Source organism: Melozone crissalis, unplaced genomic scaffold (assembly GCF_028551555.1).
Source record: "Melozone crissalis strain CALT ecotype California unplaced genomic scaffold, PUWL_Pcris_2 ptg000029l_1, whole genome shotgun sequence".
Taxonomy (NCBI): Eukaryota; Metazoa; Chordata; class Aves; order Passeriformes; family Passerellidae; genus Melozone; species Melozone crissalis.
In genome coordinates, this window is record NW_026535807.1 from 1800573 (window position 1) to 1823846 (window position 23274).

Here is a 23274-nt window from a genome sequence, read left to right on the forward strand (position 1 = left end):
CAAAATCAAACTCTGGCTCCCCAGGAACAATCCATTAGCAAACTCCTGAGTTTCAGCTGGCCTTGTGCGCATTTGGGCTGTCAGGAAAGCAGAGAGGCACAAAATGTGAATATAGATAATGAGAGGAGTTGGACATTAAAAACACACTGCACTGTAGATGATGTGTCATTTTAATGAACTCAGCACTCAGACTGCATTTTGAAAAATAGTTACTGTACAGCAGAATTATTCCAACTGTGATCAGTGGGAGTGCTTCCAGTCCCTGGGTTATTCCTGCTCATTACCAATGGAAAATATTATATTTTCCATGTGAGCAATTGCTGTAGTGCCCCAGGGAGGTGGTGAGATTGGCTGGGGGGGTGCATTTCTCTTCAGTAAGAACATTTTGGAAAGCTGCTGTTCTGAATGCCCATTTTTATATTAGGTTATACATGAATGATTACACTGAGATTTTTTTTTTCTCCCAGTAATTCATGAAACCATCCATAAGAAAATGCTGGGTTTAAGCATTAAAAATTGTTGTTCATTGAAATTAGGAACAAACAAAGCAGTTTCTCTTACACTCAATAATTAATGGTGGAGAATTAGCCTTGAGGTGAGCAGTGGCTGTGTCTTTAGAGAGCTTTATTGGAGGAGTAACTAGACAGTAAATCCCAGTAATCAGCTATTTTATATAGAGTGGGAGCTAAAATATGGTTATTTCTGTTCTTGGAGGAAATGGGACTCTCCCAAAGCCAGTCTACACGAACCTGACTCACCTTCATGGAGAAATGCTTAAATCCACGGATGCCCTGAACATCCCCACATGAAGGCTTGAAAGCAGCAGCTTTTCAGAGAGGGCTGGCAAAGGGAGCAACATGAAACGTGCTCTGTGTACCTATATTAAATTTAGCTCCCACAAGAAACATTTTCCTGCAAGAAAAGAGTCTATCCCTGCAAGGCAGCGTTTCACCCCTTTGATCATGGGGATAGGTTGTGATCCGTGGGTTGGGTGTTTAACCCTTGGCTTGGCTTTAACCTTTGTTCATTTTTAGCTCCTGTGAAACGGTGCCAGGGCTGGTGGGCTGATGCCTGGCTGTGCCCACCCGCCACCCAAAGATGATGGCCAGTGGGATGCCAGCTTTCCTGCTCCTCCTCTGGACAACAAACACACCTCAGGGTGCAGGAGGTGAGGAGTTCCAGCTGCCAGGGCAGTGCCCTGTCCCAGACTGTTCCCAGTTGGTGCCTGGTTTGCTCTGGGAGAAAAGAATCTCCAGTCATGGGGACGCAACTTGTGTTGGGGTTTTCTGAGCCTTTTTGGGGCAGTTTTCCTACTGCAATGTGAACTCCTGGGCATCCAAGTTTGGAATCACAGGAGAAGAGAAATCTTCTGATCACGGAATCCCAGAATGGTTTGGGTTGGAAGGGACCTTAAAGCCCATCCAGTTCCATCCCCTGACATGGTCAGGGACACCTTCCCCTGTGCCAGGCTGCTCAGAGTCACATCCAGCCTGGCCTTGGGCACTCCCAGGGGTGCTGATGGCCCTCAGCAGCCTGGGGTTTGGCAAATAAGGGAGAGCAGGCTCTGAAGAGCTGGAGGGGAGCAGATTGATTATTCCACTGCCCTGCTATTTATATGCTAACATTTCCCCCAGCATGAGCTCCTCCTCATTTCCAAGGGAGCTCCAGGAATCCTTCTTGCCCTGTCATTTTAAATTATCCTTCCCATCCTTCTGTGTTTCCTTCCATTTGTGCTTAATTCCTCTGTTCATCATTTTGGTTCTACTCTCACATGCAACTTCTTGTGGCTGTCAACCTTCTCTTTGAAAGCCCCCCACGCTGCCCTCTCCTGCAAGCTGATGGGAGTGAGAATTGCTCATGCAGTTGATCACTCCATCAGCCCTGTGTGACAGTGAGGACCAAGATGGAAACTCTGAACCTAATTAACAAGCCAAATGTAATATATCACACTAATGTTCAAGTTGAAACTGTTGTAAAAATTTCATTTTTCAAGCTAAGTTTTAATAAACTCTTATTTGATGGGGTGTTGGTTATTTAAAGTTTTTTTTTTGGTCAAATATTAGAAATATTTTATAAGGTCAAATATTAGAACATATTTTATTATGTTCTGTTGAGAGAACATAATATTAAAATGAAATTATTTGCTTGTATTGCTCACTGCTTGCAAACAGGTATTGCTCTAAACAATTCACTGGATTGGACACTGATGGATATTTCTGTTTTCTCCCTTCCAGTCCAGGTTTTGCCACCTGTTAACTTCACCCTCACAGTCTCTGCATTAGCACAAGTGCTGTTACAGTGGGAGCCAAACCCTGCTCAGGAACAAAACAACTCCACCATTAGGTACGATGTGAAAATCCTGAGCCCTGAGCCAGAAGAGGTAAGAGAAAAAAACTAAATCAAGGATCCTGAGAAGGCTAAATCCCTGCTGTTCTCTTTTATCTAAACCCATGCTTTGGGAGCTGCAGAGATTCCATCTCAGCCATCCTTGTGGACACAGCTCTGCTGGGATGAGCCTTGGGAATTGCAGTTTTCCTTTTGAGGGGAGGATGGATCCTGGTTTTGAGCACTGGCTCCCCATTCAGCTCACTGAGCTCACCCCAATGTGTGGCTGAGTCTCTGCAGGTCCCTCATTTTGCCTCCCATCCCCTGTGGTTATTTGCTATTTTCTGTTTCAGTATGACACCAGCAGGACCCACAGCGTGCGAACAGCGGCGCTTCACAACGGCTTCTCCGCCCGCGTGCGCACCTTGCTGCTCCAGGAGGGCCTCCAGAGGGGCAGTGACTGGGTGCAGGGACACCTCCCACCTCTGCCAGGTAAGAAAACCCACAGAGGGCCTGGGGTGTGTGTTCTGCCCCAATCTGTGGGCTGAACATTGAAAGGTGACAGGTTTAGCTCTTCAAAATAAAAATACGGCGCTTTCCGCTCTACCTGCTACAAAAGGATTTCGTCCAGACCTTTCCCTGCTGCAGTGGAGCCTGGAGTGCAATCTGGAGGGGCAAAATGTCAACAACACCTATAAAATTTTCTAACAATGCCTTGCTAAGGCTGAGTTAACCTAGCGTGGTGCACCTAGGATATTGCTGCCTTGTTGCACATGAAATACACAGAGCTGTGTGGCACGGCTTTACTCACTGCTTGGGAACTGCATCCTTCCCAAGGCACTGAGCTGTGTGATGGGCAGGGGAATTGGGTGCACAGACACAGCTAAAATGGCCCAAACTGGAATGAAAAAGGAAGAAAACAGATGCGACAGACACAGTTATAATGGCCCAAACTGGAATCAGAAGGGAAGAAAATTAGATGTAACAGACACAGCTACAATGGCCCAAACTAGAATAAAAAAGGAAGAAAATAGATGCAACAGACACAGTTATAATGGTCCAAAATGGAATAAAAAAAGGAAGAAAATTAGATGTAACATACAGAGCTACAATGGCCCAAACAGGAATCAAAAAGGAGAATTGGATGCAACAGACACAGCTACAATGGCCCAAACTGGAATAAAAAAGGAAGAAAATTAGATGTAACAGACACAGCTATAATGGCCCAAACTGGAATCAAAAAGGAAGAGAGACACAGTTATAATGGTCCAAAATTGAATAAATAAGGAAGAAAATTAGATGTAACATACAGAGCTAGAAAGGCCCAAACTGGAATAAAAAAGGAGAATTGGATGCAACAGACACAGCTACAATGGCCCAAACTGGAATCAAAGTGTTTTAGCAACAAGAACCTGTTATGATTTCTGCAGTGAGGTTTTCTTTCTGCTCTGTAATTCCTTGCCTCTCCAGGTGCTGCAGAGACCTCTGTCACCAACCTGTCCTGTGTCACCCACGTCACCATCCTTGGCAATGTCTCTCTCCACTGCAGCTGGCTCCCTGGCCAAGGGGCTCCAGAGGACACCAAATATTTCCTGTTTTACAGGTTGGTGTTTGCTGCTTCTCCAGCCAGCAGTGAATTTCTTTAAGAGCACCTTGTCTCACCAGCATTTTAATTTTAATTTAGGTATGAGACACACACAGAGGAATGTCCCACTTACAGCAAAGACAAGTGGAGCAGGAACATTGAGTGCAGATTTTCAAGTACTCAGATTCAGCCTGGTGAGATTGACAACCTCATTGTCATTCACATTAATGGCTCCAGCAAACGCGCTGCAATCAAGCCTTTCCAGCAGTTATTTAACCAAAATGCCATCGGTGAGTAGGAATACATTAAAAAGTATCAAAAATGTCTGGCAGGATTGTCAAAATGTGAGGAAGCTCGGTTGGATTGAGTGGTTCTTGATGCAGGTGAAAGGATGTGTTGATTTTGTGTAGTCATCTTAAGGGAATTGAAAGAAATAACTGGATTGTTTTAGCTAAATTTGATTTTAACCATCTATTTTAAATTATAGAATTGCAAAGCTAAAAGCTAGTAAAGGCAATTAGTTTGCTGTTTGTTAGCTAAAGCATTATTTCCAATATTAATTTGCAGTTGATTTAGTCAATATACTTTAAAACACTGTTTTTATTACCCTTAATTTTGCAGCCTTTTTTAAAAAGTAGTAAGACATGTGGTGTTCAAGTTAACCCTGTCCTGTAAAGGAAGACATTACAGTCTGGAATAAAAGGGAATATCAGCCATGATTGTCTATCATCTTTCATCCACACAAATAATTTACTTTCCTGCATTAGTTCCATACCTTTTTCTTTTTTTAAACAGATAAGAGTTCTCATTTTCATGACTTCACTAAGAGAAAAAAATCACAAATTTTCTTTTTAGAAATCATCCCCATAACAGCAGCTGAATTCCTTTGAATTTTTTTTCATTTTTCAATAACTTTCCTGGCTACATCTGCATTTTCTTCTTCCTGGAAATGAAATTTTTCTAACTATTCTATCATTAGTTTAATACTTCTGTGGAAATTAATTTAATAAATTCCTCTTTCCCCAGTAATCTAAATTTCCAAAAATTAAAGTGGATTTTCCAAACTGTTTTCCTATAACTATTACCAGCAATGTAGTTATTCCTCTTAAATCCTTATCTTTTCAGTCCAAAAAGGGAAATAAATGCAATAATTATAGGTCCTACTTGGAAACACTATCAGGTTATTAAATGCTCCAGTTTTTTAGTATTTAAACTTGTCTCTATAAATAACTCACCTGTATGGTTTTCTTTTTGCAGAGAAAGTGAATATTCCCAGAAATATCAGCATTTCCCTGGAGCAGAACGATCTCCTGGCCACGTGGGAGAAGCCAATTTCTCCTTTCCACGAGGAATGTTTTGAATATGAATTTTATCTCCTCAACCTGAAGTCAGGTAACAAGCAGGTAATTGCTCCTCCAGCATCCAAAATTATCCAACATTCCTGTCCTCTCCAGCTGGAATTTGCCTTCCTCTTTTCCTCAGTTCCTTCTCAATCTGCCACAAACCATCCCCAAGGAACTGGGGAAAGCAGGACAAAATTGGATTTATTCAGCTTATGCATTTGGGTTCAGAAGTGTTTTTCCCATTTCGAAAATGCTGCATTGAGAATCTGGAAGAAGAATGGAGAAATGAGGAATTTCCCAGGAATTTTCCCTGGAATACTGGTGTGTTAGGAGAAGTTACACCTATAAAAATGGGATTCTGACCTCCAAAGCAAGGCCAGCAGCTTGCAGTTAATAATGATAAAAAAAAGATAAACACAGTTTGAATTTGTTTTCTGAATGGTTGAGTCTTCATTAATCTCTGATAGCTCAACTTGTGTTCCTGACAGATCCTGAGCCTCTCCTCCAGCAGTTTCCAGCTGAGGGTGGATGCCAGCAGCAGATATTCCATCAGGATCAGAGCCAACCTCAACCACATCTGCCGTGCCCCAGGAGTCTGGAGTGACTGGAGTGCCATCGTTTACGTCGGTGAGAATTCCCAATATTCCACTGCTAACTGGGGAAACAATGCTGCCTCATCAGGAGCCTGCCCAGAATTCTCACAGGAAACAGGAAAACAGAGATTTGGAGGAAAAACCTGACTTGTTAATGCCAAGGGGATTTAAATCTGTTCCATTAAAAACAAACTAATTGCAAGAGGATTGGTTTTAAGCAATGCTTTGTGAAATTTCCAGAGATTGCTTTAAACTCAAGGCCTTTTCTTGCATCACTGCAGTTTTTTCAGGTTTTTCCCTGTCCTCATTGCGATGTTCATGCTGGAAATAAATATGAGAGGCCATGTCAGCCATTGATTCACTGAAATTATCTCACCCCTTCAATGCTGAGGGAAAAAAGAACATTCTTTTAGCATCTTTTAGCATCCCCATTGCTGGGGAGCAATGCTGCCTAATCAGGAGCGTGCCCAACATCACAAAATTCTAATAGGAAACAGGAAAACAGGGCTTTGAATTTAATTTACTGAAATTATCTCACTCCTTAAATGCTGGGAGAAAAAAGAACATGGTTTTAGCATCTTTGACACCTGATCATTGGCCCCATGCTGTTTTGTACTTCCTGCTTGCTGACCAAGTTGTTGTGGAAATACCAGTTCCTTTATCACTGCACGTTATCAACTGTGTGTTCTTAGACATCCTCCTTTGCTCTTATCTCTGGAGTTTCTCAACTTCCTTGTTTTCACTTAGAAAATACTCTGTTACACTCCTGTTTACTACATTTCCCCTCCTTGTACCACGAATTCACATTTTCAGTGTTTTGCCTCCTTTCTCCAACACATCCCCTTGGCCTGGCTCACACAGCAAACATGGAAAATTCATTCTGATGGCAAAACAAAATTTGTCTTCCCTAAAAATTTACTTAAATCTCAACAACATCCAAGGACATGACCACTTAACCCAGTTTTTCTCATGGAAAGGAATTTTTAGGGGTTTGTTGCAGTTCATTGGCACAATACAGGTTCATGCCACTTTCTCAGCCCATTGTTCTCTCCTTTATACCAAAATAAAATTATTGCTGAAATCAGAAATTCAGTGCCATGGAAACTCTTCTTGAAGCTCTATATTTAATTTCTTATTCTAGGATCAAGTCCTCAAGATCTGCATGTTAATTTGTGATCTGAATACAACCACATTAAACATCTAATGAAATATCCAAATTCTAAACACATTTCAAATAATCTGTAATAAAATAATACATTTAACTTCTTTTTTTTTCCCTTGAAATTCAGGGCAAAATAAACTGGAGAATTCCATAGCCTGGATTCTCACTCTGCTCTGTGTGTCCACGTCCTGCATGTTGCTGCTTGTTGCTATATTATGCCAAATGTAAGTATTAGCATTTTTTTTTATTACAGTATAACCAAGGACCAGTGTGGGGGGATGTCACAAGCTTTGCTTAATTCTGAGTAAAAGCTGAGTTTGCCTAAATATACAAAGCAAAAATAATCAGCCTCATTAATTATCAATAATAACATTCATCAAAACTGGTGGGGTAAGAGAGTTATTCAATTTAATCTTATACAACAAACCCATATATTGAGTGAGGTGAATTGTTTAAAATTTGTTAAAATCTGTTTGTCCTTATCTCATTTCTTCATTAAATGCACCTGATTGGGTCAGTGATTTCCCCAGCAATCTTCATTTATCCCTGGTGAAAGCTGCTCAGAACATCCCTCATGGCAAAATACCCAGACCTCTAACGTTTGCTTTGGGTATTTGAAATATTGAATTTATTTTTAATTACATTCTGGCTTTGGATGCTGTATAGCAAAGGCCAAAACTCCCCAAATGCACAGTGAGGAAGCCCAGCTACACTTCGGATTTGTGTCTGTGACAGCCAAATCATAAGTGATGGATTAAAGGCTCCATGTAATGAGAAGTTTCTCCCTGAAACACGCAGCAAGCAGCAGTTACCAGTGCACAATAACCACATCTCTCCTTCATGGAAGTGCTAATTCCCTATTCATTTCTTTAGTGCCTTTTTATTTGTTGCTCATCCTGATGCATCCTTGGCTGTTTTCCTGTCCCTGCTGTGTTTCCTGTATCCAATGAAGGTGCTGGGGACAGGATGCTCCAAGAGGATAACTGAGATGAACTCTGCCTGTGGGACTGTTCTCAGGGCTCTGCTCAGGAGGGCTCTGGCAGGAGCAGCACAGGGAATTCATCCCTGTGGAATTTGTAGGGAAGAGATGAGAATCCTGGCTCCATGTTTCAGAAGGCTGATTTATTATTTTATGATATATATTATATTAAAAGGAAATTATATACTAAAACTACACAAAAGAAAGAGAAAGGAGACATCAGAAGGCTGGCAAAGAATGAATAATAAATCTTGTGACTGCTCACAGCCTCCACACAGCTGCACCTGTGATTGGTCATTAATTAAAAACAATTTCACACGCTGGGTAAACAATTCTCCAGATCACATCCAAAGTAGCAAAACAGGGAGAAGCTGAAGCTTCCCAGCTTCCCAGGAGAAAAGGTTCTGGCAAAGGATTTTTTATAAAATTTGTCAGTGACAATCCCCATGTCACACACTTGTCCTCAGCTACACAGCCTTGATGTCTTGCTGAAAATCCCAAATTTCTCTTACTTACATGATTATTTTATGGATTGAGCTGGAGCTGGAGATCTCCCCTGCTCCAGCACCTTCTCCAGCTCTCTCCTCTCTCTTTGGGACAGCAGAACCAACACCAGCCAGCAGCAGTTTGCTCCATGTTTCCTGTGGAGTTCTGACAGCATTTGAATATTACATTTACCCCCTTTGGAGATCCTGGAACACACACAAGGGGAGAAATTAATCCAGGGTACAATTCTACTCAACCTGGAGATGCTGTACTAATGCATTGTATGTTTTAATCCAAATTTCAGAGGGCTTTTCCAGGTTCAGCCGCTTGCTGCTACCTTGGTTGCTCCCAGGAGTTTCCCTCCAGTATAAAATCCCCCAACACCCAAAGGCTCATTACTTTCTCTCTTTGCCAACATGATGAAAATTTTACCTCCCTGCTTCTCTGAATTTCATGGAGCTGCTCACCTTATTCCACCCTTCCCTGCTGCTCCTTCTCCTTCTGTAATCCCCAGCCTGCCCTGGGAGGATGGGCCAGTGTAAGAAGATGAAACACAGCGTTGTACCTGCAGATATTAAAAAAAGAAAAATCGAGCAGGTTTCCTAGATCACAGTTTCATTAGTACTCTCTGTTTTTACTGCTCTTGAAAATTCATGAAGTGCACTCTGCGATTCAATCCGCGGAATAGTTTCAAATTTCGTGTGATTCCAGCCATTATAAGGAATTTCATTACACCAAAGAGCTCCATAAATTTTTCTGTGTACTTGCAGGCATCAGGGTTAAAGCCCAGCGTTTGGGAGGAGTGCTGCCAGGCAAAGGGGCCCTGTGGGACAGTTTGGGCAGGCTCTTCCCTTCACTCACTTGCAGAGGCTGATAGAGTCTTGATAAAAACCACAATTGAATGCTCTCCTGGTTTGCTCTCTGCCTTTAGCAGTGAGCACTGTACTTCCCTAGAAATAACATTTTCTCCTGTGAGCCCCCAGGAGGATGGGGTCAGTTATTGCTCTGGCATGAGGGCACTCAGTGCCCTCCACACCCCAAAATCAGTGTGGTCACCCAGGTATCCCCCACTTCTGCACCCCTCAGCAGCCCACGAGCAGCATCACCAGCCAGCTTTGGAAAAACTCCATGGGGAATCTCAGGGGAGGCACTCTGACCTGGAGTTACACCAAAAACCTCCTCAATCCCATCACAGAGCAAGGAGAGCTTGTTCTCCTGCCTGTTTCTCATGTTTATCTCCAGCCTTTCCATGTCACAGCCTGTGGGAAGAGGGGAGATTTCGGAAAAGCAGACACAGCACAAACCCCAGACCCTGAAATGCTGATTTAAGGCACCAGGGTCCCGTGGGGTGTGACCAAGGCCTGAAGGTCCCAGCAGTGACCATGGACAAAGGCTGTGCCTTAACCTGTGCAGACAGAGATGCCTGGGATGCTTTTTGTGAAGAGATCTTTAACCACAGAACTCTGACTTTTCAGTAACCTCCAAAAAAGAACAGCACCATTCTGAGGGCACCACCCCAGCAACGACCTGAGGGGCAAAGCAGCCCCCATGGACACACTTCTGCCTCATTTCTCTGGCCATTTGTGCACCTTCCTTAAGTGCTCCCCTTCCAGAAGCGATGTGTAATTTATGCTTTTTGCTGCCTCAATAAATAATTTTGATATGGCTCCATCAAAATCTTTTTTTGGCAAACAGCACGACGAGGAACACACCAATCAACAAAAAAAAGCAAATGTTTCTCCCAAAACACCTCCCACCCTGTTTTCCTGCCCATATTCCCATTTGTGGCTGTACAATTCCCTCCCAAGGCCTCATCCTGTGCAGCAGAGGGGAGAATCCCACAGCTCGTGTCTGTGGGGTGTGTGGCCCTTCCCTTCACCTATAATTAGTGAACATCAATGTCACCTTCAAGGCAGCAGCAGCTCAGCCAGCAAGGTTTAGCTCCAAGCTGACAGAAGATATTATTCCTCCTCCCCAGGAGAATAGTAATAGGATGAAGGCAAACTTGACAGAACTCAGAAAGCTTCTGTTAGAAGAATAGTCCTGAGAACATAAGCACTGAACTAAAGAGACATCAGCCAGGGGGACTGCCACAAAATAAAGGGGGCAGAGGAGCAGATCTGGCAGATTCCCCCAGAACAGAGCCTGGGTACCCACTCGGGGCTGAGCACTCCTCACTCAGGCCAGGCTCCCACTGGAACCTGCCCCTGTTGGACACGGTGCTGTCCAGGGCTGGAGGCAGCGAGGGCGTTCAGCAGCAGGAATGAGGGATCTGGGCTCTGGCATGCAGCAAAGACAGGAACAGTCCCCTCTGCTGTCACAGAAATCGCTGTGCTGTGAGCCCAGGGTGTGAGCAGGGTGAGCTCTCACAGCACTGAGCAGATCCATTTGCTCTCAGCTGTCCCTGCCGCCTTCCCTGCCCGCTCCCAGCTCCCCTGGCACACAGTTATTTGTGGGTGCTCTCCTGCCACGGGGCACTGCCAGTTCATGGCCACACACCAAAGCCTGAGCACGAGGCAGCTTCAAGAGCTTGTGCAGCTTGTCCTGGCTGTCCACATGGGGCACCTGACAGCAGAGCCCTTGGGAGGAGCAGCAGTGTGAACAGATCAGAGCAGTTCCGCTCTCCCCAGACAGCCCCAAAAGCCCTGGCACAGGATGGGCACAGCCTCACCCACCCCCTCCTGTCCCCTGCCTGTCCCCAGGGCCCAGAGGTGACCTGTGAGGAGTGGCACAGCTGCCCAGCCCCGGGGGGGACCATCGCCTGTTGGAACCCTGACTGCCAAGAATTTTCAACTTTATGTGCTAACAAACACTAACCCCAAAAAAACCACTACGTTCAACCTAAAACCATAGGAAAAACTTCCAAAAATAAATAATAAAACTAAAATTATAAGTATATAATTTAAATAAAAGTGTATAATATCACACATTAAAAACTTAAACTCAGCAGTTAGGGTTCCAACAACCATCCTTGACAGGAGGTGCCGCAGGCCGAGCTGGCTGCTCCTGGGGCTCAGCACCTGCTGCTGCTTGGGTCCCTCATCCCCCAGGAACATCAATTCTCTCTCATCCCTCCACTGCTGTTTCTTACAGAAACCACGTTTGGAGAAAACTGTTCCCACCAATCCCAACGCCCAGCAACAAATTCCGAGACCCTTTCCCAATTGACTATGAGGTAAATAATTTTTTTCCTTTTTTTAAACTAAAATAAATCCTTTTGTCTGTGTGCTGCTTTTCCCCTGTAAGGCTGATAGCAAAGAGGGTCACAGAATCATTAAATCTCAAAAAGATCTCCAAGACCATCAAGTCCAACCCCATGAGCACTAACCCCATTGAATTTAGCAACTCCTGAGGCTGATTTTGCCATCCTCTCTGCTGTGGGAGATTCTCACCTCGCTGTGTGGCTCCTTCCTTTGCCCAGGTCCCAGTCTGCTGCAGTTCTGGCTTTGCTTGCAGGTGTTATGGTTTGGGAAGGGTTAAAAAGGAACAGAAGGGTTAAAAATGAAGAGAAGGGTTAATTGATATTGTCTGGGTTTCCCCTTTGCTGGCTCCATTCCACATTCCAGCAGAAATCCTCTCCTGGTTTTCCCTTTGCCGGCTCCATTCCTGACTCCGGGCCGGTTCTTTGTTCCCCACACTGAATTTCTGAATTTGGGGCTCACCCGCGGCTCTGCCCCCTGCAGGAATTGCAGTTTCTCCCCAGCCGGACAGAGACTGCAGGGTGGCTCCTGCAGAGCTGCCCTTGCTCAGCCTCACAATTCAAAATGTTCTGCTCCTGCTGTTGAGCTGGGCTTAAGCCTTTCTGGGTTTGCTGTCACTTCTGATAAATACATTTATCTTACAGATGAGATAAACCCCTCGTTGTCTGCTCAGGGGAAGGGCTGCTCAGCACCTTGATTTCCATTTGTCCCCTCGGAACAGGGGCTTGATTTTTGCGTGTTGTTCTTCCTCCATGGTCTGGTCGAGGAAACAGGCTTAGATGATTACCCTATAATGTTTGTTTTTAATTAAAGGGTGCAAACCACCACAACTTGGGGCATCACACCTAAGAGCGTGAGAAATAGTAAATATCAATGCTGCAGCTGGAAATGTGAGCTTGCAAAGGCAGGTTCAGGTTCTCACAGCAGCTCTGCCTTGTTTTCACTCCTCACTCCAGGCGAGCTGTCCCTGCTGGGTGGCACTGGCCAGAGGCACCACGGCCACAGGGCTGGTGGCACTGCCAGGAGGGCTGTGACATGACCCAGGTCCTGCTGAGGCCACCAGGGACAGGGAAGTTGTTTGCTGGGGACACTCAGTTCCTAAATTCGGTGTAAACAGGGCTGAGGTGACGAAAGCCCTGCAGGTGGTGCCGTGGGAACCTGCTGGTCCCTGCAGTGTCACCTGCTGTCCTTGCAGTGTCACCTGCTGGTCCCTGCAGTGTCACCTGCTGTCCCTGCAGTGTCACCTGCCACCCTGCAGTGTCACCTGCTGGTCCCTGCAGTGTCACCTGCTGTCCTTGCAGTGTCACCTGCTGTCCCTGCAGTGTCACCTGCCACCCTGCAGGGCTTCCCAGCAGCTCAGCCACTGCTGCTGCCTCCTGCAGCCCTGCACCCCTGTTTGTGCAGCTCTGCCAGGACGTGGCCCCATAAATGGGCTCTGTAAGGATGAGATCCCATAAATGGGTTCACTGCCATATATTCAGAAAAATTCCTGTTCCTCAAACCACGATCCCTCACTGCCAGAGTGCCAGGCCCTGGAGAAGGCTCCCCAGGGCAGCGGTGGAGGCACCAGCCCTGGGAGAGCTCAAAAACCACTTTTGGTTTTTAGATGTGGCCCTTTGGGATAGGATTTGGTGGGTTTGGTGGGATCTGACTGAAGGTTGGACTTGATGATCTTGGGAGATCTTTTCCAGCATTAATGATTTAATGATTCTGTGCCCTCCAGCTCCTCCTGGGCTCCTTGCTCTTGGCTACAGAGGGGTGGCCACTGTGGGAGGATTTGGCAAGTGGGGAGTTTGGGGGTGCAGGGCTGGAGGGACAGAGGATGAGCAGCTCAGTGAGAGCTTCAGCCAGAGGGTGAAAACCCTCCTGTTGAACCCAATGCTTCTGAGCTCCTCAGCCATGAAACATTTTGGGTTAATCCCTCTCTGAATGCACCAATTTGAGCTCTCAGCTCTCCCCCAGCCCACACCATCCCCCCAGCTCCCAGCTCCAAGGGTGTTTGCTTTGCAGAGAGCACGGACCTGCCCCAGCTCCACGGAGACCGAGGTGGGCAGCCTGGCTGAAGGCTTCTCCTGCAGCGTCCTCGACGACTCCGTGTTCTGAGATGCTCCACGAGGTCACCCACCAGCGCTGGAGAGGGCTCTGTGTCACCTCTCTGTGTCCCTGCTCCCAGTGGGGACGAGCAGTTGCCTGCACCAGGTGCCTTGTTACCAAACAGAAAGTGCCAACTCAAACAGGATGGAAGCTCATGGCACAAGGGCTGTGTAGGGAAAACAAACCTTGGGAAAGAGCCAATGGATTCATTTTTTCTGGTTGGCACCATAATCTTCTGGATGTTTGTTTTACCTTGCTCTGACAGCTGGAGATGCAAACTGGGTTTGGCACAGCCCTGTGGATGCAGCAAGGTGGTCCTGGCAGTGACCAAGAGGGGTCAAACACTGGGAAAAGAAGGAAAAACGTGTGAAACACCCAGTGCTGTCACCCCAGTGCTGTCACCCCAGTGCTGTCACCCCCAGTGCTGCACAGCAAGGCCACCATGAGAGCAGGGACACTCACCTGGCCTTTGCTGCTACGCTTTGTAACAAAACTGTGAATTTCCACCTGAATTTCCACCCTGGGCTCTGACCTCCCTGGCTGTGGCCCATGAAGTTCTCCTGGTCTTGCAGAATTCCTTCCAGTTCCAAGAGACCTCCTGTCCATGGAGCTGGGTCAAACACGCTAACAAAGAATAAAAATAAAGATTTGATCCAGCCAATAAGTTCTTTGGAAGGTGCCTAAAGAAATGGAGTTTCCAGGTACTATAGACTAAAAATAATTATAATAAATGAGCCAGTTCTCATCTAAGTGAAGTAGCATTGCTCCATCAAAGTTAATGTAGCTCATTAATATAACATTGATACCTCCAATGTCTCTCCTGCATGTGCTTTTAATGGATTTGAGGGCCCCAACTTTAACACTCTAAAATCAGAATTTCATTAGCAAAATCCTAAAAATGAGACTTCACTTATTGGGATGTATTTTATGTCATGCATTCAAGTAGCCTAATAAATAAAGTTTCTGCACATAACTCCATTCCCATTAATGCCAAGCTATTGCACTGGTGAATGCAATATATTTAAATATATTTTGCATGTCAGGTCCTTGGTATTTCCAGGATGAGTCCTCATGGGGACATGAGGGCTGGATGGCTTGGAGAGCCAGCAGCCACACTTCTACTCACCCTGGTAAATAAATCCAACGTGGTGTAAAGCAGGAGCAGCAGCATTTCCCCAGCCAGGCTGCAGGTCCAGCCCACTCACCTGTAGTGATGTCAATGCTGGAGAACCAAGGGTGCAGGATGAGGACAATTCCTGGCCGAGCTCCTCCTCATGGTCATGATTCCTGGAGGAAAATCTTCACTCCAGGCAGCACAGGGGAAAAGGAATTTGCCCAGGATCCCAGGCCACTCCCAGGGCTGTGTCAGTTTTGGCACCACCACAGCAGATCTCCATCCCTTAACACCCACAGCACAGAATCATTAATTTCTCATTTTTTTCCCTTCAAGCCCAGCTCCCAACCCCCTGATTGCTCCTGCCCTGCTGCCTCCAGGACAGCACCCCCAGGAACTGCACTTTGCCTTCCTCTGGAAAGGACAATTTCACTTTTCTTTTTAAAAACAGAATTGTGCTGCAGGGCTGGTTTATTTTTCTGCTCTGTTGTGAGGTGTGCTGCAGCGTGGGCAGGTGGCAGGGAGCTGCAGCCCTCCTGACACATCCCCACGAGGACAGAGCCCCACCATTGTCACGGCAAACACCACGGCCAGCAGCAGCTCCTCTCCAGGACAGATGGTTATCTAAATCTAGCACTGCATGGATTTACAGGGGGAGTTTATGTCATCCACACACTGAAAGGGTCCAAGGACAAAGACAAGGAGAGGTGGAGGGCCCAGGATTATATACTGCTACAAAGGGGCGGAGCCAAGAGCAACAGCCAATCACCTGAAAGTGTGGGCGGGAAAAGGATTACAATGACCAATAGGAAAACAGAAAGGTAAACAGACAGATGTGGGGACCAATGAGAGTACAAGTAACAAAGAAACTGCTAGAACTGTGACCATATATGGTTCATGGGGTTGGACAGCCAATGGGGGCGTGGCTCTGGGGTTGATTGACAGCCTGTCACAGGGTCCATGGCAGAGACTGAGGTCCCCGAGCAGGCCCTCAGTGCAGCATTGCTCCTCTGGAATGCACAGCCCCGTTCAGCTCCTGCCTGAAAGGACTGGAAACGTGCCTTAGCGGATTGAGTGGTTTCAATCCGTGCTCCCCAAATCCTCAGGAATCCCCAGGATGAGCAGAGGCAGGGCCTGGAAGGGCTTTGCTCCAGCCACAGTATCAGAGATGCTCCATCCCCATGAGCTTGGACAGCTCACAGCTCTACAAAACAAACCCAAAATTCACCTACTCATGTTTTTGGGAGCAGAATTAGACCAGAGGTGTATACTTTTTTTTTTTTTCTGCCTTCACAAAGTTTTGATTTAAACCAACTCTTGTATCTTCAGATCAGTGACAGTCTCAGCAGGCTCTGAGGGGAAATTTCTCACTGGGCAGAACAAAAAGCAGAGGAAAAATGCTCCTGGAAGACAGGTATCTTTACAAATGACAGAATATTTATTACCAATACCTTTAAAAAAAGATTACATCTGCTAGATCACTGATAAATATCATTTACACCAGGGAGAAAACTACAGATTTTTTTTTATTATTTAATTTTTCTTGGTTTTGTGGATTTTTTTTAAGGTTTTTCTTGTTTTATTTTTTTTTTTACATAGAAGTAACCATATCAAACTAAGAAAGGAACACAGCTTGAAATACTGACAATATTTCTCTGGTCAACAACCCTGACTTTTACACAAGTGGAATCCTGATTATGAGTTACTGAATAAATATATTTAGAAGGTCTAAAAGTTAACTGTATTATTTTGTAAGCAAAAGAGACAAGTTACAGGCAAATTCAAGCTATCAGGAGAAAAAAAAAATACCACTGCAGCGCATTGAAAGTTGAAAATTGTATAGAAAATTCCATTGCCTTTTCCAGCGTTATCCCGTCTGAACTTACAAAATTCCCCGTAGTAACAAACAGTCCTTCTCTTGAGAAGAATTATTCCAGTGTGGATATTTTCATTTTCTGGTGTGACTCTGTTCTGCCTCCAGGCGTCTGGGAAGAGTTTCTAAGGAAAGGCAAAATTCCAGCAGAGATCTCTGGGAGATTCCCACTTTTCCATGGATAACTGGAGCTGGGGCAGCCCCGCTCCTGCTCCAGGTCAGGTTCCCAAGCGTAGTCTGGAGAGTGGAGTTACCAAGGATGAGCAGTTGTGTCCCCAAGAATGGACCTAGAGCAGCTTTTTGATTTCCTTGGAATTAATCCCCAAACAGGAGGAATTTCCTTGGAATTAATCTCCAAAGGGTTGAGCTGGGCGTGCACCCAGCACAAGGCCGGTGGCCATCCCGTTGTGTCACCACAGATGTCACAGCTCTGCAGGATCTTCTTTTCCCCACCCAATTTGATGCTAATTATGATCAAGACAAAGCAATTTCACAGCCCCTCCTTGCTGCACGATGCTGCAATATTGGCTACGTGTCCTGTAGTCCACAACCAACCAAAAAACCCAGGTGGTTTTCCAAAATTCTGCTCTTCTGAGTGTTTTGAGTTTGTCCTGCTCAGAGCTCTGGATGAAACGTGTGAGAGAAGCCCTGGGTTCAACACAGGAGTCGCTGGAACTGCCAGTGAAGCTCAGCCTGTTACAATCCGGGTCTGGAGCAGTTGTGCCCTGTAAAACTGTACAGTCAACTCCAGCCAATTTGCCAGGAACAACTTGGAACTCTCCGTAAAAGGAAAAAATCCCAAACAATATTTTCGTGATAATGTCGTCCGTAGCATTTTATAGCAGAGGAAAAAAATTAATATCTACATCATATGTTAACTTTAAAAAATTCTATAAAACACTAAATATATAATAAAAAATATGCATATAAGGACATATGTAAACTGCTTTGGTAACATCGTATTACAGATGTTTTCAGTGCATTGCAGAGTTTCCAAGGAAACTTCAGACAAAGCTATATTTGCTTTGAGGAAGTACTGTATAATGCCATTCCTAAAGAAGCATAAACATTTTTTTTTTTCCAGTAGTAAGATGTACTCAAACCACAATATTACTTAGTACTGGGTGTCTCCAAAACAACTAGCTAAATGTTGCTTATATTATAAAGAAGAAGTCCTCGATGTCATTGTTGTCATAAACTGGAGCGGGCTGTGAGGGAGATCATGATTGTGCTGAGGGCTGACAGGGTGCACGCGCTGGAGGTCGACGAGCCCGAGCCTCTGGCGTAGGCATCTGAGAGGGGAGAGGGGAAAAGGAGCCAGAGGTGAGCACAGAACAACCCCTGAGCTCATCCTTAACCCACCTCCCCCAAGGTTTGAATTCCCCTTCCTGGGATAAAGCACAGCCCCCTCCTCCTCTTCGTGGTCACCTCTCCAACTGAATATTTGGTTTCTTTTCAATTCCTGCCCCTGTTGTGTTGAGGCTGCTCTCACAGTTCTATTATTTCACACGCTGCCTGTTTATCATTATTTGGTAATTTTTCACAATTCCACCATATTCCAGCTGCTCCTTGTGCCTCCCATCCTGGAGGAGCCGTGTACCTGCTTTGTGACCCCTTGTCTGGAGCCAAATGGGAGCTGGCATGTTCCAGCTCCCCTTCCCTCTCCTGTGCTGCTGATTAAATTCCTCTGCATGGTTTACACAGCCACGCTGGGGAGAACTCTGCTCTCACCCAGGTTTTTTTACATTGCTGTTATTTTAATGCCATATTCCTGCATTGCAGAGGCTCCTGATTTAATGCAGCTTATAAAGCGGGACATTATTAATGGAAGATGGGACATGGAGATTTTGCAAAAGCCATGTTGTGTAATAAAATACTCCTTGTGTTTGTTCTTCTACACCACCTCATTTCCCTAAATAAATATTTATGCATCCAGCACACAATGGGATATGGCTGTACAGCAGCCTTATAGATTTAGAAGCCTTTGCATGCTGTATTTGGTTATTAGTGAATTACAGTGAAACAAAACATTTAACACACAGAACTGAGAGGGGAAAGCGTCTGGAAACCTAAATACAAACAGAACTACTTAGGATGGCGTTTCTTGTGGCTGAATCTTGCTTTTGGGATGCAATCAGAATTAGGGAGTGGCATAGCTGCTGGTGGGGCCCTGTGGCCCAGAGCCCATTCCCCCATCCTTACTGGATATCTTTGGGATTCGGATCTGCTCGCTGCTGCTGCCGTCGCCGCCGTCGCTGAAGGGTTTGATCTCGATGATGTAATCCTCATCAAAGGGCAAGGACAGCTCCACTGAGGTTTTATTTGTTTCTATCACAGACGTGCTGCTCTCCCTGTTCCACCTGTACAGAACCTGCGGCCGAGGGAGAGACAACAGGAGGCAGAAAGGGCAGAGCTGCTCACTGTGCTCAGAGCTGCCCACCTCGGGGTGTCCAGAGGTGCTGCTGCTCTTTTCCTGCCCCTGATGCTCAGGAGGGGTCTGGTGACACAGGGGACATGTGGGATTTGCTGGGGACACCAGCACAGAGGTGGCAGGGGGTGACACTGGCAGGAGGATAATGCTGATCCGCAACACTCAACACAGCACTGATACCTAGTGGAGCCCCTCAGAGAAACCTTTGCCTTGGTCAGGCTAAAATAAACTCTTATAGAAGTAAAAACTTCTTTATAGAGGTCAGAAACTCCTTATTATGCTGCTTCTGGAAACTGAGTTGGTGCCACCGATGGTTTCCCAGAATAAATGACTTTTGTGAACGACCTTCTGAGCTGTGGGAGTTGTACTAATTTATATCATAAATTGTGTCGTAAAATACAAGATTTCTAGGCAAAAAGAAGAAAAATAGGCGATGTTTTGCTATGATTCAGGAAATAAATCCATGTGGTTGGGCTACCCTTACAGTAAGTTAAAGGAGAATGTTTTAGAAACTCTCTAGATGCTTTTCCAGGGTGATGAGTCTCTCTCTCCCTCTTTCAACCAACTCCTTAATTTGCATTTCAAACCTAAAATATGTAGTGAAAATCTGGTCCAGATTGCTGAGGTTCATCTGAGGTTTGGACTAAAAACCCTGAGGAATTACTTATTTTTGATGAGCTCATGCAGAGCACCAAAGACACTTAAGAGTTGGTGCAGGAATTGAGGGAGCTGGCACAGGCTCACCAAGCTGCTGGCATTCCAGGCTGGGAATAAAACATGGAGCATGGCCAGGTCCTTCACTGGCTCAGGCTCTGGTGGGAAATGTTTGCACAACTCCAACCCCAGGGCAATGTCTTTTTGGGCTAAATGAAACCCTTGTGGAAGGCGGCGGAGCTGAATTCTTCCCAAGGTTTCTCTCTAGTTAAATTATGTCCTATTAAAACTGCCTCTAATGAGGATTCTCTTTCTTTTCCTCTTGGCTTGGCTTTTTGAAGGAAATGGGAGCTATTAAAAAAGCATTTTATTTATCTGCAATTAAGGAGCCAACTACAGCTGTGGGGAAGCTTCCATAGAAGGCAGGAGAGAAGTTCTGCAGGTGGGAGCTGCAGGAAAAATGTGCTCACATAGACTGGCATGGCTCTGACTATAGAGGAATGCCCCAGATCTGACCTGGGAAATCATGAATGCACCATGGGAATACTCACTTTGTAGCCTCTCACTTCTGACTCGTTGTCCAGGGCTTTCACCTGGTCCCAGTTCAGGATGATCTTGGAGTCGGATGAATTCCACACGATGTTCCCGGGGGGCTGACTCGGCGCTGCACCAAAAACCAGACAGCTCCACGTTACTGAGGAGAATCCATTCCCAGCTGGATCCCCTCCAGTGCCAGTGGGGCTTCAGCAGCACAGCTGAGCCTGCCAGAGCCCTGTCCCTGTGGAGAGCTAACGAGATGCTCCACTGATCCGTGTCCTCAAGGTCACGCGAGGTGTGACACGACACGGGGCTTTAAATGAGAAAGGGATTCAGTCAGTTGCTCAACATGCCTGAGACCAGAGGAAAAAAGCCCTCTTGAACACTGAGATAAATATTTAATTTGCCTGCACAGCTGTGATTTCGGTTTTGCACGCTCTGCTTACTTAACACCGGGAAGAACCTCACGAAAAAAAATGAAATAAAAAGGCTGAGCCTGGTAAATCTGCACAAAAGCCTGGCAAGGAGAAGTCTGACAGCTCCTTCAGGCTCAAGAGAGCTGGGAAATGAGAGAGGGGAGCAGTGGCTGGACCCCGCCAGGGCATCCATCCCTGCCAGCACTCACGCGGCTTTTTGGTGGTGACGTTGACGGCGGCGCTGGAGGGGCCGGTGCCAGCCGTGTTGTAGGCCCTGACTGCCAGGTGGTAGAGGGCATTGCCCCTCAGGTTGCTGACTTTGGTGGATGTTTGGTTCCCCACCGTGCGGATCCTTTTGGCGTTTTCCTCCTTCTCGTCGTGCCGCCAGCAGCGCACCTGGGGGCAGAGCAGGGCTGAGGCACAGCAGGGCTGTGGCTGTGGCAGTGCCCGGCCCCAGAGGGGCTGGCAGCACCCCCTTGTCCCTGTCACCAGCCCAGGTGAGCTCCTGCTCCCTGCCACCATCCCTGGCCCTGCTGGGCACCAGCCTGGCTGCAGAGCTCCCTCCCCGAGCCTGGCCATGGCAGCACCTGCACGGAGGGCTGCACGTCCAGCCAGATCCCACTCAGAAAGGTGGAACTTCTAACCTTGTGAGAGAATGGTGGAATTTTTAACCTTGTGAGAGAATGGTGGAACTTCTAAACCATGTCAGAGAACGGTGGAGTTTTAAACCATGTGAAAGAATGATGGAAATTTTAACCTTGAGAGAGAATGGTGGAGTTTTAAACCATGTCAGAGAACGGTGGAGTTTTTAACCTCGTGAGAGAAATCTCTGTGCACCAGAGGCAAAGAGAAACAAATCCACTTCAGGAACAGACCCATGGCAGGAGGAGCAGCACGAGGACATGGCTGTGTCCCCTCAAGGCTGGCTGCTGAAAGGATCCTGCATTGTTTCCCATACCTCATATCCCTGAATTCTTCCTTTGTGCTGGCTCTCCCACGGGGGAGCCCAGGAGACTTCGACATCTGAGGCAGAAATGCTTCTGGCCAAAACAGTGGTTGGGGCTCTCGTTGGCTCTGGGCAGATAAAAATAGAAGTGAGACTTTTCAATTCTATGTTCAATTAGTCCCAAACATCAGGGGATTTATTTTCCTCATTGCACAAGGAGGGAAGCAAACAAATGTCCACGTTTCAAACCGATGGCCTGTCAGGCTGTGCTCCCTCAGAAATAATAAGATGTCATTACCAAACTCAACCCAGAATACCGTGTACTGTAATTAGGACAAGTGGGAAAATTTTCTAATCAGTGGACATTAATTCATACTAAATCTCCACAGAATTCTTCCCAGATTACATATTACTTTTCCATTAATATCAAAAGATTTCATTATGATTAATGTTATTTTAATGACTATTGAAAAGAATTAATCACGGTTCGCCATTTATTTTAAATCAGAGCAAGGCTGAGGTATCAAAGGATGTGTCAAGGTGGAAACCAAAGCCTTTCAGACCCTGTTACATACAAGTAACGATATTATTAAAGAAAGGCTTCATAAAATCGTGGTTTAGGCCTGGTTTAGGGAGAGAAGGTGAGGAGGGCTCATCTCTACCTTCCTCTGCCGAGTAGACGACGGTGACGGGGCTGAAGGAGCCTTCGCCCTTGTTGTTGTAGACGCCCACCTTGACCTCGTAGGGCGAGAAGGGCGGCAGGCTCTCGTTGCGGAACACGTAGCGCGCGGCGTCGGGCGAGGCCACCACCGTCTGCATCCAGCTGACCGTGCCCAGCGGCCGGAACGCCACCACGTAGCCAAAGCCACCCCCGTTCTGCAGCTCCTCGGGCACCGTCTGTGGGTAGGGATGGGTTTCAGCACACACTGACCTGCCCTGGGGCACCCGCGGATCCCTCTGGGTCATCTTCGTTCCTAGGCTGGGCTTGGGGATCTCAGAGGTCTTTTCCAAACTAGTTAGTTCTGGGATTCTGGGATTTGTGGGATTCTGGGATTTGTGGGATTCAGTGATTCTGGGATTCTGGGATTCAGTAATTCTAGGATTGTGCAATTCTGTGAATTTAGGATTCTGTAATTCTGGGATTGTGCGGTTCTATAATGCTGGGATTCTGTTATTCTGGGATTCAGTAATTCTGGGATTCTGGGATTTGATCATTCTGTGATTGTGTGATTCTGTGAATCTGGAATTCTGTAATTCTGGGATTCTGTAATTCTGGGACTCTGTAATTCAGTAATTCTGTGATTCTGGGGTTTAGTAATTCTGTGATTCTGTAATTCTGGCATTCTGTAATTCAGTAATTCTGTGATTCTGGGGTTTAGTAATTCTGTGATTCTGGGATTTAGTAATTCTGTACACAGCACGGGAGATGGAGGTGCAGGAGGTCCTACGTCACATCCAACCTGAACTCACCCCATCCTGCCTGCACCAGAGCCTTTCTGCTCCATGAAACAGGAAGCAGCACCTCCAGAAGACACT

The 23274-nt window shown here is 46.1% G+C and overlaps 3 protein-coding genes across 6 annotated transcripts in view; 2 read left to right on the top strand and 1 right to left on the bottom strand.

The window, feature by feature from the left end:
• CRBN (cereblon) overlaps positions 1–23274 on the top strand; it is a 270605-nt gene that overhangs the window by 43442 nt on the left and 203889 nt on the right. The window lies entirely within an intron of this gene.
• Positions 1102–13776, top strand: IL5RA (interleukin 5 receptor subunit alpha). The gene is made up of 10 exons (XM_054281112.1): positions 1102–1168; positions 2235–2380; positions 2679–2817; positions 3796–3928; positions 4010–4200; positions 5168–5313; positions 5742–5880; positions 7136–7232; positions 11567–11648; positions 13684–13776. Exons 1-10 carry the CDS (start codon positions 1102–1104, stop codon positions 13774–13776), a joined length of 1233 nt encoding a protein of 410 aa, XP_054137087.1.
• Positions 16299–23274, bottom strand: part of LOC128939891 (contactin-4) — a 268549-nt gene continuing 261573 nt past the window's right edge. The window contains exons 19-24 of the mRNA XM_054281113.1: positions 22401–22635; positions 21751–21866; positions 21002–21188; positions 20391–20503; positions 18957–19125; positions 16299–18046 (exon numbers count right to left, since the gene is read on the bottom strand). Of these exons, the coding sequence (XP_054137088.1) occupies positions 17946–18046; positions 18957–19125; positions 20391–20503; positions 21002–21188; positions 21751–21866; positions 22401–22635 (921 nt within the window). The 3' untranslated portion in view covers positions 16299–17945. The remainder of the gene's footprint in view (positions 18047–18956; positions 19126–20390; positions 20504–21001; positions 21189–21750; positions 21867–22400; positions 22636–23274) is intronic.

What these genes read in the sequence shown, in the direction of transcription:
- IL5RA (XM_054281112.1), top strand. Translation starts at nt 1,102, where the DNA reads ATGGCCAGTGGGATGCCAGCTTTCCTGCTCCTCCTCTGGACAACAAAC. An exon ending in ACACCTCCCACCTCTGCCAG is followed by an intron (nt 2,818 to 3,795) that starts GTAAGAAAACCC and finishes TTGCCTCTCCAG; the next exon opens with GTGCTGCAGAGACCTCTGTC. An exon ending in GTTGCTATATTATGCCAAAT is followed by an intron (nt 7,233 to 11,566) that starts GTAAGTATTAGC and finishes TGTTTCTTACAG; the next exon opens with AAACCACGTTTGGAGAAAAC.